Source organism: Pipra filicauda, unplaced genomic scaffold (genome assembly GCF_003945595.2).
Source record: "Pipra filicauda isolate LSUMZ 115617 unplaced genomic scaffold, ASM394559v2 scaffold53_size3534045_pilon, whole genome shotgun sequence".
NCBI classification, from domain to species: Eukaryota; Metazoa; Chordata; class Aves; order Passeriformes; family Pipridae; genus Pipra; species Pipra filicauda.
The window spans coordinates 2,326,781-2,340,182 of record NW_024104687.1 but is presented as its reverse complement, the minus strand read 5'-3'; the positions used below and the strand labels follow the sequence as shown (position 1 = coordinate 2,340,182).

Sequence of the window (13,402 nt, the reverse complement as noted above, 5' to 3'; positions counted from 1 at the left end):
GCTTAAAAACCATCCCATCACCGTATGCCACAGCCTCCAAGTCCTTCAGCAGCCTCATTACGTTTGCCCATGGGATTTGCTGGATCAGGGTCAGAGCATTAAATATTTTGGAGGATTAAGACTATGCTTGAGACTTGAGTGGTTCCAATCCAACATATATATATATATATACATATTTAGAGAGATATAGACCTAGATATGTGCACATAAGTAGTATATTCTTGTGACCCACAAAGTGTTCCAAGCAGCGACCCATGAAGTGCTTTCTGTGAAGGAATTAATTCGTAAGAGCTGCTGTATCTGGTGCTGAGCATGAAATAAGGCAAGTGAAGGACACAAAACAGAGCCATACTTATCTTCAACTTCCAACGAAAAAATTTATTTACAATAGAGAATTTCATTTGTGACATGCATTTTCTTTTTTTTTTTTTTAATATTTTTAATTTTATTTTACAAATCGGCAAATGCAGATAAAGTTTACATTCCTTAAGGCAAGAGTCCCCATGCAAGTAATACATGTTTATATTAAATCCAAAAGACATCCAACATGGGAACTCATGTACAAAGGGAAGGCTAGGATCAGCAATTTGTAATTTCTTAGAGAACTTGACAATCTCCCTGATACAGGAACTTTGAGATCAACTTGCTATGGATTATACTATGAAAATGCAAACAATAGCAAGAAATTCTGATAGTCATCTTAGTACTGCATACAATTAAATCAACTTTATTTAGAAAGAAAATACAGTAGTGCATACGAAAAAGTGAAAATATAACCTGTCCACATAAATGTATGGACATCAGTGTGCCAATGGTCATATTGCACTCAGGATCGAAGTCCAGAAATTTGGTTAAAAGTTAGCTTTTCCCCATTTTGGCAATCAGTTCATCACAAATCTTTGTTAATTCTTCTATCTCTTTATTCTGGAAAATAAAACAGTAAGTATTATTAAAAATATTGCTGCACTAAGATGGGAGGTTTTTTTTAGCATTATCTAACCGTTGGGAGAAGTGTGGGAAAATTAGGCTTCCTCCACTCCTGAGAACAGAATTTCTATACATATAGATATAAATGCATATATAGTACAGCTACATGTTTGTATTCATGGTACAGCTATGTGAATTCAAACAAATGCTTACTTTTTTTTCCAGATACAGCTCCTCTGACTTCAATAAATCCAATTTAGCACCAAAGCAGACAGCTTTAAAACAGTCATTCCCAGCGCACCATAATGATACATAGTGTAAATTTGTTTCTAGGCTGCACTTTTCTGGTTTTTTTCATTATTTTCACCCTGTTTTGCAGGGCTCTGAGCAAGGACAAGCTGTACTATGCCAAAGCAAGCTCCCTTGGCTGAGCTAGGGAACACGAGATATAAATAGACATTTCCTACAGACACTTTGGAATTAGCATTGGAATCACAGCTAAAACTAAAAAGGGAAACGAAACCTGAAAGAAGAACTGAAGCAAGGTCTTAAACCCGAGAAGCAAAGCAAACCAAGGGCCTGGACTGCAGAGGTGCACCCTGAGCTGTGGCCGAGGCTGAGCCAGCCCCGAGCACTCGGGGGACTCAGGTCAAACCACCTGCCTCGAGTGCCTGGGGCATGGGGAGGATTTTGTCCCAAAATTTGGGCAGTGCTGCCCTCCCTGAAGCCAGGATACTGCTGGGCCAGCTGGAGCTGAGGAGCAGGGCAGACCTGTGGTCTGGTCTGTCCTCCAGGAGGAGGTGAATTGCTGTTTACCTTTTGTTCCAGTGTTCTCTCCAAGGCGTCCACTTTCAGCTGCTCTTTGCGAAGGCTGGCTTGATACGCTGCTTGCTCCTGCTGAGCTTTGCCTCTCACTTGTGCAATTTCAGCATTGGCTCTGCAAAAACAGAGGTTTTGGTCATGTCAGGTTCTCTACAGGAAAGGGCAGTGGGTGTCAAGGGATGGACTGCACCTTAACAGATGGGTGGAGAGGGCACATCTTTGGCAGTATTCTGAGACTTGTCTCTAGAGACTTCTCTCGACCTCCCCCCTCTTGCTCAGCAAAGGCTGAAAAGTCTTTTCCTAATGTCTGTATTGCTCCCTTCAGATATTTGTGCTGGGGTCACAAATATCACTTAGGCAGAGGTGTTTTATGGCAGTTTGTAAATCTGATCTCCAGTTCAGGGGACTGTACTGGGAGTTTCGAATGTAATTCCTAGAAATGCTTAATTGGTCATTACACGGAAATATAGGAAAAAAAGCTTTAAAAATCAACCAGAGTTGCCTCTCTTAAGCCACAGTCTGATGTTCACTCCTTGACATTGGCTTATCTGTGCACACCTGGTATGATCTTTTGTGTAACTACTGCTCATCATCCTCAGCACAATTGGGCTGATCCTGCTTAGCTAACCAGTGTCAGCAGGGAGAGAGCACCAGACTGCTTCTGCACTGAAAGAGCTGAGCAGCACTGACAGGTTCTGTTCTGCTGATTGATACAGGGATAATAAGACAGCACAGGGGCAGAGGCAAATCTCTGAGGGCAGGAATACAGGCTGCAGGTGCAAACATCTGAGCTGCAGCCCTCTCTGCACCTCCATAAATCTGGCTAATGGCTTCTTTCTTGATCTTCCGTGGAAAATTTGTTACAGAAACATGAAGACATTTGATAAAAATAGAAATCTAAGGTGTTTTGCACGGTCAGGAGCTGGAAGAAACACCAGCATGTTAGAGAAATTCTCATTATGGAATTTCATTCCACCATCACGGGGCAGCCTGCACTTTGCATATTGCAGGAGCAGGTCTGGGATGTGAGGTTCAACTCCTGGAAAAAGATATGTACAATCCATGCCCCATCCCTGAAAGTGTCCAAGGCCAGGCTGGATGGGATTTGGAGCAATCTGATCTAGTGGAAGGTCTCCCTGCCCATGGCAGGGGGTTGAGACACGATGGTCTCTAAGGTCCCTTTCTGTGATTCTATGAATCAATTACCTGTCCAGTTTTTCCTCAGCGTGAATTTTGAGAGCTTGATACCTCTGCTCTTCCTTCTTTACTCGTGATAAATATTCCTGTGCGCACTTCTTTAACACTTCTTCATTCTTAAAAGAGAAGATGACATTAAATTTAATCCAAGTGGTCAAAATGTAGGACAGGCACCTATTGGCAGGAGTCACAAACAGCTATTTTAAGGGCTGACACCCCCCCACAGAGGCCATCTGAAGCAATATCACACAATGCAAAAAGCTTTACAGTCCTGTTTGCATTTGATAACTGCCTGTAACCCTTCACTTGAGGACTATGTTATGTCATGCACTTTAGACCTTTAGACCTGATGCAGTGCATGTGAATTGGCTGGAAACACAAGATGTGCCTTCTGTTCAGCAGCACTGGTACACGAGAGCCTGCTCAGCTTTGCCCTTTACAGATGTTAACAAGACTCACCTTCCGAAACCCCTCCAATACTTCTTTCATTTTTTCATATCTCCTGAAAAGATCTGCCAGAGATTTCTCCACTGAGTTCAGATCTGCCAAAGCTTGTTCCTTCTCCACTATCAGCTGCTGAACGGTGTGGTGGGACACAGATTTCTCCCTCTGTTCATCCTCTGTTAGAAAGGAGAGAAGGGGAGGGAAAAAAGATTTTCAGAAGGGTAACAGTAGTAAGAACACTGATTTCACTGTCATCTACAGTTTCTACTATGCTGGGCTCTATGTTGTGTATCAGTAAGTTTGCACGATGCATAAAAGCCATTTTTATATAAAGACTCAATCCTGTTTTGGATAACAGTTGCTAAAAACAGTGATACTTCAATATTTTGATGTTGGGGGAAAATGTGAATGTATCTCTGTACTGCTGATTTACTTACTCTAAACTTGGCTGTTCCCACGAAAAGGCAGGTGTTGGATTTCCCCTACTTGTCTGAATATCTACTAACTACAGGAAAGGACAGTTATTTGCCATTGCTGACATATGCTTGTTGTCTCCTGGCATCTCTTTTATAAAAACAAGGTACTTTATTTAGTGGAATTAACTCCAGTTCTTCCCTTGGAAAAACAGTGTTTTGCCAACTCTCATTTTTAGGATTACTGTAGCATGTGGCAGAAAGGAAATCTAACACTAGACAGCCTTCCTAAGTTCTGGTCTGCAGAAAACATCTGCCAAGATCCTCCCATGTATACTTAAATTTGAGCCAGGGATGGTGGGCAGAACACAACAGGAATCCAAATCCATATAGAAAAGAACTTTTCAAGGGAATTGACCCCATAATAAGTTGGAATATCCATATAACACTGGAAGAACAGGTCTGGCATTGTCTTAGAAAATGCTGCATTGTTTCCTTCATATCCTAAAATATGATTCCTGTGTCTGTGTTTTAAGGGCTACTTTGAATGATACTGAAATGAAAACCAACCTGCAAAACAGAGCAATTTCATATTAATCCTTTTCCTTCGTCTATAACAGAAACTAAAATAAGGTAAGAAGTTCTCCCACATAAGAAGCATTTCAGAATGTACAACTTTTAATTTAGGCCTTTTTTGTAATATGAAGAACTAAACGAAAGTGTCTTTTTTTTTTTTTTTTAATTAAACCTTTATAGGGCTGGTCAGCTCCAAATGTCAGAGTTGATACTGTCAATTCCCAATCTGAGACTAATCTCTTCCTTTTGCATATTCAATTTTGCTCTGTGATGCAGAAGATCAAAGGAAACAGAGAAACTCTCAGGACCTGCTTGTAACACCTTTATTTTACTGGTGAACAAACACCTTTGATATGGCAGAACAGAGAAACCCAGAGCCCTGTAATGCCAGATCAGTTTGATATATTTAACATCTCATTAAGAATAAACATTTTCTATTTTCCCTTCCTAAAGACACCCTGCGTTCATCTGTAATGTCAAAATGAACGTATTCTCAATCAAAACAGTAAACAATTTGTTCTCCTGTGTTTATCTTTCTAAATCTGAGAAGCTGTCACCTTGTGTTCCAGCACTAGATTAGTTTTATTCACGCTGGAGATTACACACTGTGAAGCTTAATTCCAAAACACTTACTGGCAGGATCCTGTTCTCTGGCAAAAGTTTTGTCATCACAACTCCAGGCAGGAGAAGGGGTCCCTTTGCATGACCACCTAATGTACTTTAATGTATTTAATTTCACAACCTTACTTTTCCTGCCTGAGGTACTTTAGAAACTTCCTTCTTACTAGATTTTAGGGCAGGCAGAAAGTTGGTAATTCACGTTGTGCTTCTTCACAACTACTGAGCTCCTCCTCTTCCTCCCAGAGCATTATGGTGCCCCCTCCTCTCTCCTCAGCTGGATCAGCTCCTCAAACACTCATCCCAAGCCCCACTTCAACTTACACATGGGAAACAGGGGCAAATTATACAGAATCACAGGTTGGTTTGGGTTGGAAGGGACATTAAAGCATATCTTGTTCCAACCCCCTGCCATGGGCAGGGACACCGTCCACTAGCCCAGGTTGATCCAAGCCCCGTCCAACTGATGCTCCCAAACCAAAATAGTGAAATACTACAGAAAAGAAAAACTGGTCCTTGGCTGGAGGGGGACTGGAGTTTTATGTGATATTTTCGTCAAATCATGCAATGGTTTGGGTTGGAAGGGACCTTTTATTTTCTATAACCACGATTTAGTTTCAATGCCACTAATAGTCTGCCAGTCAGATCTCAGCTAAGCAGTTACAGATATTTATTTCTCAGGGCATTTATGAGGTTATGTGATTAAGATACTTTAATCAAACTACTTCCATGTCTACACCACGCACTGTCCATGGCTCACCAACAATAACAGCAGTATGCTCAGGACTAACACTACCCAAACTGACAGAATCAGAGCACCTCCACAGCAGATCCGCTTTCAGGCTCAGCTCACTATTACTCACATGACTTAATGGGAATGCAGCAAACACAGAACAAAAGCAAAAGTAACTAAAAATGCAAAATGCTGGTGTGAAAGTTGGTGAAAAGCTTTACTTACCAGGCTTGCCTGTTTTGTTTTTGCAAGCAAATAGCAAGAAGCAACGAAAACGGAAGCAAAATAGAAAATCGGGAATTGTTAGGAAAGCAGAAAATAAGTAATGCAACAACCTGTAATGCACAAAGCATAACATCTGTTTGTTTTTCACAAGGAGAATTTAATAATGCCTTTAAATGTAAAGTATAAGGATACATTTTTAACAGGAAAAAAAAAACAAACAACCCAACCCAACTTACAAATCCATCAATGGAAAGAATTGGGATGGGGATTTTGGAGGGGAACTCTGGGTAGCTGTGATCAAGGTGTGTGGAGGATGGGGTGCAGTGAATATTGGGGTTACACAGGCTCTGCTCCACACAGCCACACAGCTGTGAGCTGCAAAACTTGGGCACCAGGCAGCAAAGCAGCAGCACAAGCAGCAGGTTGGCCAGGAAGGGACGGTCTTTTTTTCTCCCCCCCTCCTCAGTATAAACTAAAACGTGTTAGGGGTTGAGGCAAGTGTAAGGAAAAAGGAAAAAAAGTTAAAGCACCAGTAAAAAATATGCAAAGAGACACTAAGAGTGATCTCTACACTGACAGCTTGCAAGCTCTGGCTGTGCAGTGTCACATAATCACATAAGCTAAGCTGGGTAATATTGGGTCCTATCTGTGTATGACAAACCTTCCACAGCCCTTGGAATCAAAGGCAGTTACTGCTTGCAATGCATGTTTTCAGTGCCTTTATAGGCAACTGTAGACAATCATATATTGTTAATACAGAATATTCTCAATGTTCATTATACACACATGCCGACCTACAAAAAGCTCAGCAGGACCTACCGACCCCACTGAATATTCACCAGAGGGACTGGTGAAATTGGCTCACTAGTGCCCTACTAACAGAGCTGCATAAATAGCTCAGAAGGGTTAAATCATGAGTAGAAACAGCACAGGCATTTCTTTTGTAACAAGGCATACTTTGCTTTAGCACTAAGGCATTACTGTGATAACAGGCCAGTGAAGTACATGCAAATAGCACACAGACATATTTTCCTCCACATGTGGCATTTGCATGAGCAAATTCCTGTATCAGAACAGACAGCAGTTTACGAGAAATGGTATGAGAAAGTGGGACAATTAGATCTAAAATTTACATTAAATGCAGGGAGAAGCCTCGCATTTAACACACTACCATGTTGCAGAATTTGCATACTGCTCTAATTAACACGTTTTCTGTGTCACTGCTGTTGGCTCAGTTCCTTTGCAAATGGACAGCAAATGAAATTACTTACAGCCACAGCTCTTAAAATCTTGCCATAGAGCATCTGAAACACTCTTTGACACTCTGATTGTGAAGTTCAAAGGTCTTTCTGTTTACTCAGTGGTCAATGGCCCTGTGCTTTAATTATCCTTCATTTCTTTGCAACAAGAGGAAGTGGCAGTGGTGGAATGTGCCACGGACACCAAGGCTGTGCCTTTGCCTCAGGACCCCTATTCTGTATCAACTTCTTGTGCTGTGGTCTCAAAAGTTGATTTTTTTTTTTTTTTTAAAAATCTGTTTTTCAGAAATAGAATTTGACTTTGTTGTCAAAAAGAAACTTCTGTTGCTAACTGTATGCATATGCTGGGGAAAAAAGGACAGGTCCTGTGTGTGTCCATATGACTGGCCAGGTTCAGGGTATATGCAAGAGTATATTTAGTGTAAAGCAAAATTAAATAAGTTCTTTTCATACTCTGGTCACTCCTATTTTAACACTTGCACGATGACAATGACAGACACTATGTCAGAAGGCAGGTAAGTTGGCTCACTTGTACATACAGAAGGCAAGGGAGGCATAACACCATAGAGAATGAAGCCAGGCATATCATTAGTATATATTATTCATTATTAGATATTTTATTAATTACTTTATTATAGTTGCCGTTATTGCAAAATTTAGTTACTTAGTTAAAGGCAAAATTTTCCCTTCATTTGAAAGGAGGCTGGGGTGTCTCCCAATGGCTGAGAAATGCAGGAAGGCAGCAAAAATCACCAGTCATTGGTGCTCTTCCCAGCAACTTTGGCCTTGGAGATCCCACAATCCCACTGAGCCATTCCCCTTTCTGGGTAACAGCTCGAGCTGAAGCAGCACAGGGCAGCACAAGCCACTGGTGCTTTCTGTAGCCAGACTAATAAAAAGAGCTTTAGGAATCTTATGAGGAGGCTTTAAAATCACATCCCAGGGGCCAGACCTCCCACGCTGAGGAAGTGCACGAGCCCTGCAACCCTTGGTTTTGAAATGCTACTGCACGTAGCATTTGTGGGACATGCCGTTAGCAAAGGTGGTTTTTAATTACTGAGAGGCAAAACATGTCATAATCTAGACCTTAAAGGAGACTCCTCTGTCAGTAAGTAACTGGGGAGGTGGATTGGCCACTCATAAACTCCCAGCTGGGATTGGAGTTAATCTTGGTTTTGGTCTGATCGATGCACTTAGCACAGATAATCCCTGTTGTTGTAAAGAGCTAAATTTGGTTATCTGCCATTAAACAGCTGGGAGCGGATGCCTAAGGGGTTTTTAGGTCATTGGAAGTCTCTCCTGGAGAGATCCCCCTGAATTTGGGGCAAAGCATTTGAACATGTTGCCTGTGGGACAGTTTGCTCTGACGCAGAAAGGAAAGCCTTGACCTCCTGTGTTACCTGAACTGCCCCAGGACCTGCTGGCTGCCAACTGAAGCCCTGATTTTCCTTACACTGGTGTCCTCAGATGCATTCACATTCCCAGCAGCATCAGCAGATGTGGCCAGCATCAAAATGAAGTCCACAGACTTCAACCAGAGAGTACCTTTCAGAGCAGAAACACCTACCTATCATCTGAGCAATTGTCTTCTCATATTCCGAGACTATTTTCCTGTGAGAGGGGAAAAAACAAAAGAAAAGCTTTTAGCAAACAACATAATTGTCGTGTTTACTTAGAAAACAGCATTATCAGTAACTGAACTGTGGTGTTTTAAGAGATACAGAACCCTACCATGCTTTTATATGTTCTTTATTGCCCGAGTAACAAATAAGACTGACAGTTTTAACACTGCACCTGATTTTTAATTCTCCATGGAAATCAATAAAGGTGGGGGAAGGAAAAAGGGATTGCTTTGAAACAAATTCTGTTTTTTGAGTCATGTCCAAAGTACATCACCAATCATAACTTAAACATAAATGTGGTCACACTGGCCTAATTCTAGAATTACAAAGGGCCTGATTTTTCCATTACTTTCTCCCCTCTTCTCCATATTTGTGTTTATTTTAATATGAACATTAAGTAAACTTTTAATGGGTAGCAAGTAAACTTAACAGGGGTAGAGTTGGCCCTCACTCAAAATATCTCATCTTCTAAATGAATCTTCTCATGACTAAATGATCCATTTGCACTTAAAAGAATAAGACCAAAATATTCAAACGTAGCATAAAATCAATCACGTCCCATTTCCCAAATCTGTTTTTGAAGCAGAGGTGGCAAAATGTTACTTTTAAGACCATTTTACTTCATATATTCACAGTAGGCTTTGAATTTCCTTCTTGAAAAGAGGTTAGCCAAAATAAGCAGATTAAATGTGATTTAGAAAGATGATCCATCCCTTCCCAGAGCCAAATAAAGCTAATGAAATGAGACTAGCTTGATCTGTGCTTTGATTCATGAGCCACGTAGGACTGTCTACAGAAAACAAAAATTACCACACACTTCATCTGAAGTGGATATTCGAAACTGGTGTTTGAATAAATCTCTTTTGAAGTCTTAGCTCGCTTTCACTTGCTTTGTTTTAGAGGTCTGCTGCAGTTGGTGAGGTTACAGAAAGGATGTGGGAAAATCCTGAGACAGAAGTCAGTAAGGAAAAGGAAAAACTTGCAGAGCTCCCAAAAAGTCAAAGCAGTAACCCCAGTACCTCCTGCCCCAAATCTGAACCACAGGCAGAGCTCAGAACCCCTGGGAAGGCCACCTGCCCCAAAGGGCAGCAGCATCTCCCTTGCCCTGGTCCTGCAGAGCACTCAGCAGAGCAGGGGCTCTACCCCTGTGCACTGGGATTTTTCCTCTGAACCATAAATGACACTTTTGAGAGCAAAGACAGCAGCAAGAATTTCCCCCTAAAAGGAAGGGTTTGGTTTCATCTCCAGGGAAGATTACCTCAAAAGCTTGCTGTAAGCAATAAGGATTTTAAAGCCTTGTCATATCCTTGTAACACCAGGCACCTTTAGGAAGTTTTATCATCCTAGAAAATGAAGCCAAGGACTCAGGGTAAGGAGCACTTCCCAGCCTGAGCAGCACCACAGAGGTTGGCAGTCAAATTAAATCACATTACCTATTTCTTGCTCTTACCAGCTTAGACTAGTGCAAGCAGGCACCACTGCAGTTCCCTGCACTATCCAGCCTCATGAATCAAGTGGCAGCTGTTCAACAGAAGTGGATGCTGCAATGGCACACTGATTTTAATAACATGCAAGGTAGTCAAGTGAAGAATTTGTTCCAGATTCACGTCAAAGGTCTCCTTCAGTCAAACAGCCTGAAAAATGGTCATTGTGGCTGGAGAATGAAAGGATGCTGCCACATCATTACTCTCTGGGAGAGCACATTTAACCCCAGCCTGACATGCTGCACAGGCCTAACTTTTGCTCTTTTAGACATTCAATCAGTCAGTCATTTATTGACTTCCTGAAATTTCATAAGTCATAAACCCACCAAAATCCAGGACCTCAGGGGTCATCTGCTTGACTTCCCCTACTGAGGCACCATAAATATTTCTTGCCTGCCTCTGGTTGTGCTCTTGGATTACAGTACAGCCCACCCCGGTTTCGCTCTTTGATAGTTCTTGCATATTTAAACTCATTTTGGCTTCTGTTCTCTGGAGTGGAATTTTCTCCAGACTGATGTTTTCCTGGAAACTTAGAGGAATTCAGGATATTCCAGCTAGAGTAGCCTGTACTTGGGTAGAAGAGCATTGCTTCTCCTTCTGTGAAAAGTGATGGTTTTGTGCTTGCAACTCAAGATAATCCCTTCACTCCTTCCTTATCATTATGTCACATGTCATTGCTGCATCTCTAATTCACCACACATGGGCTGTTTCAACATTTAATCCTCCAAGAGCAATCTTCCTCTGTACACATATGTGTATTCATCACTTTGTGACAATATCAGTCAGATTTTTTTTTTTCCATCCATGTGTTCCAGGCATGTGCCTGTGAGAATTTTGGCTTAGACAATGGCTTTTTTTTTTTCAAATCAGATTTTATCGAGGGTGCAGACACACAAGCAAATTACTGTAAGGAAGATGAGGGGACAAGACCTATGGAATGCCAGCTGCTCTGTGTCACCCCCCTGCTTCCTCTCCTTCCATGAATAAGCAGGCTCTGGCAGTGCCCAGCAGACACGTGCAGCCCAGCAGCTTCCAGAGAGCAGACCAAACACACACTTGAGTGTGTGCTGCATGCTGAGACATTCTTTACAATTCCTAATTTTGTTCATTCCTTGCTTTGCTCCCTTGGTCTGACTGCTTGCAGCCGCTCCTTTCTCCTTCTCCTCATTAAGCATTTGAGGGCTATGCCAGGGTTTTGTCTCCCTTCCCAACAGAGAGCAAGAGAGGTGAGAGAACTCAGCTGGGCACTGGGAGATGGTAAAAAAGAAATAAAGGGGCTGCCCTTGCCTTTTGCAGATGCTTCTCTTAAGATGCTTTGGCTCAGAGCCCCGTGCTGCCACAATTCCAATCTGCCATGTGTGACTCCTGGCACTCGTGCTAACGTTTGCTGAGCTCTGCACTGCAGTTCCCTTCTTCTCTCACTCCCTAAGTACAGTTTTCCTGGATACAAGCAGCAAGTGCTTATGTAGGTCAGCACTAGACACAGCATGTTGGCTTAAGTTTTAAATCACCGAGAGGTTTCATTTTGGGAAGAAGCTGGTGCTAGAACAGAAGGGATTTTGAAGAAAATTCAGTCTTGGAAGAGACTGTAGAAATTATTACTTAAAAGAAGGATGCTAAAATAATCTGACAGTTCCCTTTTATTTATGAGTTATGAGGGGGGATACTTTTTTCTGGTTTTTGAAGGTAGAAAAGAATAGGCTTTAAAGACTCCATGAAGTATTATTTTCATACATTCTCTTTTGCAACTGATGACTTTCTCAGATTCAGATCAATGAGCAGGCCAAGCTCATTGGTCCTTCTTATGGTCTTACCAACTGTGAAAAAAAGAAAGGCTGAACCTTTCAACTGGCTAAATGAGCTACATCAGTGATTCTTGGAGCAGCACCACTCATCTGATCCACTACAGGGATTTTGGTGTCATCTTTGCAAGTGGTAGGACCCAGGTTGGGAAGAAAGGTCAAAACATGTTCCAGGATACAGATATGTAACGTAACAGAGGCAGGTTTGCAAGGAGAAGCAGAACAGAACAGATACAACCATAACAAACTGAAAAGCTCAGGGTCCTTCTGTCAGTTTTCAATTATTACCCTGGACAGGGTTGCCCACCATACAGAGTAAAGACAAAATATCAGTTTAGGATCAATTCAAAGCCTGCAGGTAAAAATAATGAAACAAATTCAGACACCCAAAACAGCAGCAGGACCATGGTACTCTGTGTACTAACCACAGGCTGAAATGAGACTTTCTGTCTCATTTTATTAGCCGGGGAAAAGTTAATAACCCACCTCATTTCCATCACTTCCCTTCTGCTTTCTTCATATTTCTCTTTCCACTCAGATACTTCTCTTTCCTTGGCCACAATCTGAAACAGAGAAAACAAAGGAAAAAACCCCACATCATTAAAACCACATGATTCATTAAAGAGGAAATCAAACTGTCCAATATTTGTTTTAATATCAAATCCTAGTTAACAGGGGTAGAGTCTTCAAGTGGATAATGGGTTCAAATATAAGCAACCCTAGTGGTGTTTTTCAGACTACAAGGTGCAATTAAAAGGTTTGGATGTGAAATCATACTCCAGCTTTGAGACATTAACTTAGAAAAGCAGTTGCAATGTTCTTGTTTCATTTTTTTATTCCTCACTATAACAAGGACATTTTCCAAGGAATACTGTATGACCCTGCACTGTGTCTGATTTAACCTGGTGCCAAACCTGAAATGCCTCTGTACATTGGTTTGGTCCCTCAGTTTGTCTTCTTTGTGCATCTTTAGGGCTGTCCATGACATTTTATACCCCAAGGACTGTGTTCCTTTGTGTACTTTTCATTCACACAATTCACCATCAAGTTTGGAATACTCTAACACTGGACTGCACCCGCTTCTAATTGTTATCATTAGCCAGACTAATAATAAAACACATAATTTTATTCCTACTTCTAGCATCTTACTATTTTTCTGTAATTATACAGCGGTGCCAAGAGGCAGAGAGTACACCTGAGGTTAAAAGAAATAAAGGTTTATTTTCATATAACATCTGCTCTTTACTTATGTGAGACAAGTAAAACTTGCAGCGTGGCAG

At 41.5% G+C, this 13,402-nt stretch overlaps 1 protein-coding gene across 1 annotated transcript in view; it reads right to left on the bottom strand.

The window, feature by feature from the left end:
• Nucleotides 1-357: 357 nt before the first annotated feature.
• The window catches only part of TACC2 (transforming acidic coiled-coil containing protein 2), a 129,499-nt gene continuing 116,454 nt past the window's right edge, over nt 358-13,402 (bottom strand). Inside the window, exons 18-24 of the mRNA XM_039387184.1 lie at nt 12,609-12,685; nt 8,782-8,825; nt 5,956-5,964; nt 3,406-3,566; nt 2,956-3,062; nt 1,744-1,864; nt 358-924 (exon numbers count right to left, since the gene is read on the bottom strand). Coding sequence (XP_039243118.1) covers nt 859-924; nt 1,744-1,864; nt 2,956-3,062; nt 3,406-3,566; nt 5,956-5,964; nt 8,782-8,825; nt 12,609-12,685 — 585 coding nt within the window. The 3' untranslated portion in view covers nt 358-858. The remainder of the gene's footprint in view (nt 925-1,743; nt 1,865-2,955; nt 3,063-3,405; nt 3,567-5,955; nt 5,965-8,781; nt 8,826-12,608; nt 12,686-13,402) is intronic.